Below are 2,362 nucleotides of genomic sequence, written 5' to 3' on the forward strand. Positions count from 1 at the left end.
CTAAAAGTTTACCAGCCCGGCGCATAATCAACAAATGAATCATAAAACCAGATGGAAAATGAACCCCTAATGTTTTATTCGCACATAGCCAGCATTAGCCCGAACACAATGTGGCTAAAACAAATTACAAAATCGACTAAACTTAAGCTGCCTTGCAGCATGCAGTTGATGCTGGTGTTGCAGGATGCGTCCCAAAATCCAGGCCACTGCAATTGGCTTTTTCGCAACCGCACTCACGTGCGGCTCACACATGCCGGACACACTGGCATAGAGCCTAGCTGTCTATCGGCAAAACAAAGTTAAATCGCCCAAATCCTTTGACCGTGTCACACTTTTATACATAATCGTTGGCCCGGCACGTGCAGACAACCGCAATGTTGTGCGAGGATAACAACAAAAAAGGGGTCGAAACCGAAAAAAATGAATGCAGCGCCAAATACCAAAAAAAATTATACACAAAAGGGGCAGGAGGCAAATTAAGCCAACAGCAAATATTACGTATACGTCCGACGTTCAATGTCCTAAAGGGCTGAAGGGCTGAAGAGCTGAAAGCAAGGCCAATAATGCAAAAGGCATTAAATGGCGGAGCACTGGTTTTCCAGAGCAGTTATTGCCATTAACATGGCTTAATTAGCCAACTCGTTGTAACAACGGTGGCTTAAAGCATAATTGTAAATATTTCCGGACTTAAACCAGGCAGAGCAGGACCCTGAATAATGTATGTGTGGCGTTGGACTGGCTAGGCGAGCGATCTGAGAAGGGCCACATATGAAATGGCACTGCGCACAATCTGGAAGCGAGGAGAAAAAAAAGGCGATTTTAAATGAATAAATAAATAATGTAATTAATATGGCGCACCACACCTACCAAAATTAGCGTTTGCCTATTGGCCTCAAAGAAGAACCCGTCAATGCGGCATCCTCGCTGGGCCCTCATCATGGCAAACGGCAAGGATCTGGCCAGTTTGATATCGTCCTCCAAAAGCTGCAGCCAGGGGCTTTCGTAGAGTGCGTGGGCGAATTGTTGACTCCTCTCCTTGACACTCGATCCGCAAAAACAGTAGATGGACACCTGCCCCAGGATGGCTATTGTAAAGGACGCGTAGAATAGCATCGCCGGCTGCATCAAATTGGCTGATAGCTGGAAACAAAGAACGCACAGGTGCAGGGAAGCTGCCACAAACTGGGCAAAGATGAGAGGCCTAAAGTATCCATTCAGTGACTGGCCCAGTTCCAGGCATTCTCCGTACAACTGAAAAGCATGCACCAGTTTCTCACGGGTCTCGCCCAGACTTCGGCCCCTAAAGTTCATTAATTTCAGTTGGGCAATCTCGAATAGTGCACTCAGATTGTGGGTGAGGGAGCAGAAGAGAGTGTCCACACAGACTGTGGGCAGGGCCACGCCCACCGCAGCACTGACATTCCACAAATAGGAGACGAGGTAATTAAAAGGACGCTTATTATCCCATGGATAGCTGCAATTAATCAGCAATTAGTTAAAGATTAAGATACTCTCCAGTTAACGTACACGCTTGGAAAGGGCAGTCCCGGTTGCAGCTCTCCAGTTCGAAGGTGGGTGATAAAAATGGACAGAAGTGGGATCAGACAGGCAGAAACTCCAGCCAATAAAAAACACAGGCAGTACAGGCCACTAAAGAACTGATCCCGCTTATTGTAAGATAATAAAATAGCCTCACGATCACTATATTGTTGTTCTGAAAGTTAGAATATGAGTTACAGATTCATAATACAGGCGACATTAGAAAGAAAACCTACCTCTTCGAAGCTTACATTGAAAACTTATGACCAGATGCCTACAATCCGCATAAAGCCAAAGTAAAAATCCGATTTTGCAAATGGTGAGTGAATCAACAAGGACTGAGCACAGGGCATCCGTAAGATGATCTACATTCTGGATTTTGCTTATCCCAAAGGCAATGGTCAGAGGCAGGAACGTGGCCACCGAAAAAAAGCAGAAGATAATCCTCAAGGGATATCGATGGCTCACCTCCTTGTCCTGCCTTAGCTCGAGTCCCAAAAGGCGAAAATATATGGACTGCAGTCGCAGAAAGTTATCCTTCGCCATTTTTGAACGAGTGAGGCATGTGAAAAGTTGGGTGTAGAATTTATAGGCATTTAAAAGGTTCGATAAAAGCTTCTACTCATTAACGTCTAAGTAAATCGATAATCACTTCAACGAGGTCAAAGTTAACCTCGCCAGTTATTTATTATTCAAATTAAAGCATTGGACCTTTAACCTTTTTCTCGGTATGGAAATGGCATTAGGCAAGCAAAAATGTCCCTTTCTGTTGGATATTTTAAGTTCGGACCCTCTTATGTTTGCACAATAAATTTTACTTAAT

General features: G+C 44.4%; 1 protein-coding gene across 1 annotated transcript; it reads right to left on the bottom strand.

Moving 5' to 3' along the window:
• Positions 1 to 621: 621 nt before the first annotated feature.
• On the bottom strand, positions 622 to 2,085 carry Or98b (Odorant receptor 98b). Its single transcript, XM_017237234.3, has 4 exons — positions 1,776 to 2,085; positions 1,528 to 1,714; positions 868 to 1,474; positions 622 to 790 (listed from the first exon to the last, which is right to left on the bottom strand). Exons 1-4 carry the CDS (start codon positions 2,083 to 2,085, stop codon positions 740 to 742), a joined length of 1,155 nt encoding a protein of 384 aa, XP_017092723.2. The 3' UTR covers positions 622 to 739.
• Between the last annotated feature and the right edge of the window lie 277 nt (positions 2,086 to 2,362).

The sequence above is a fragment of the Drosophila bipectinata genome, chromosome 3R (genome assembly GCF_030179905.1).
Source record: "Drosophila bipectinata strain 14024-0381.07 chromosome 3R, DbipHiC1v2, whole genome shotgun sequence".
NCBI lineage: Eukaryota > Metazoa > Arthropoda > Insecta > Diptera > Drosophilidae > Drosophila > Drosophila bipectinata.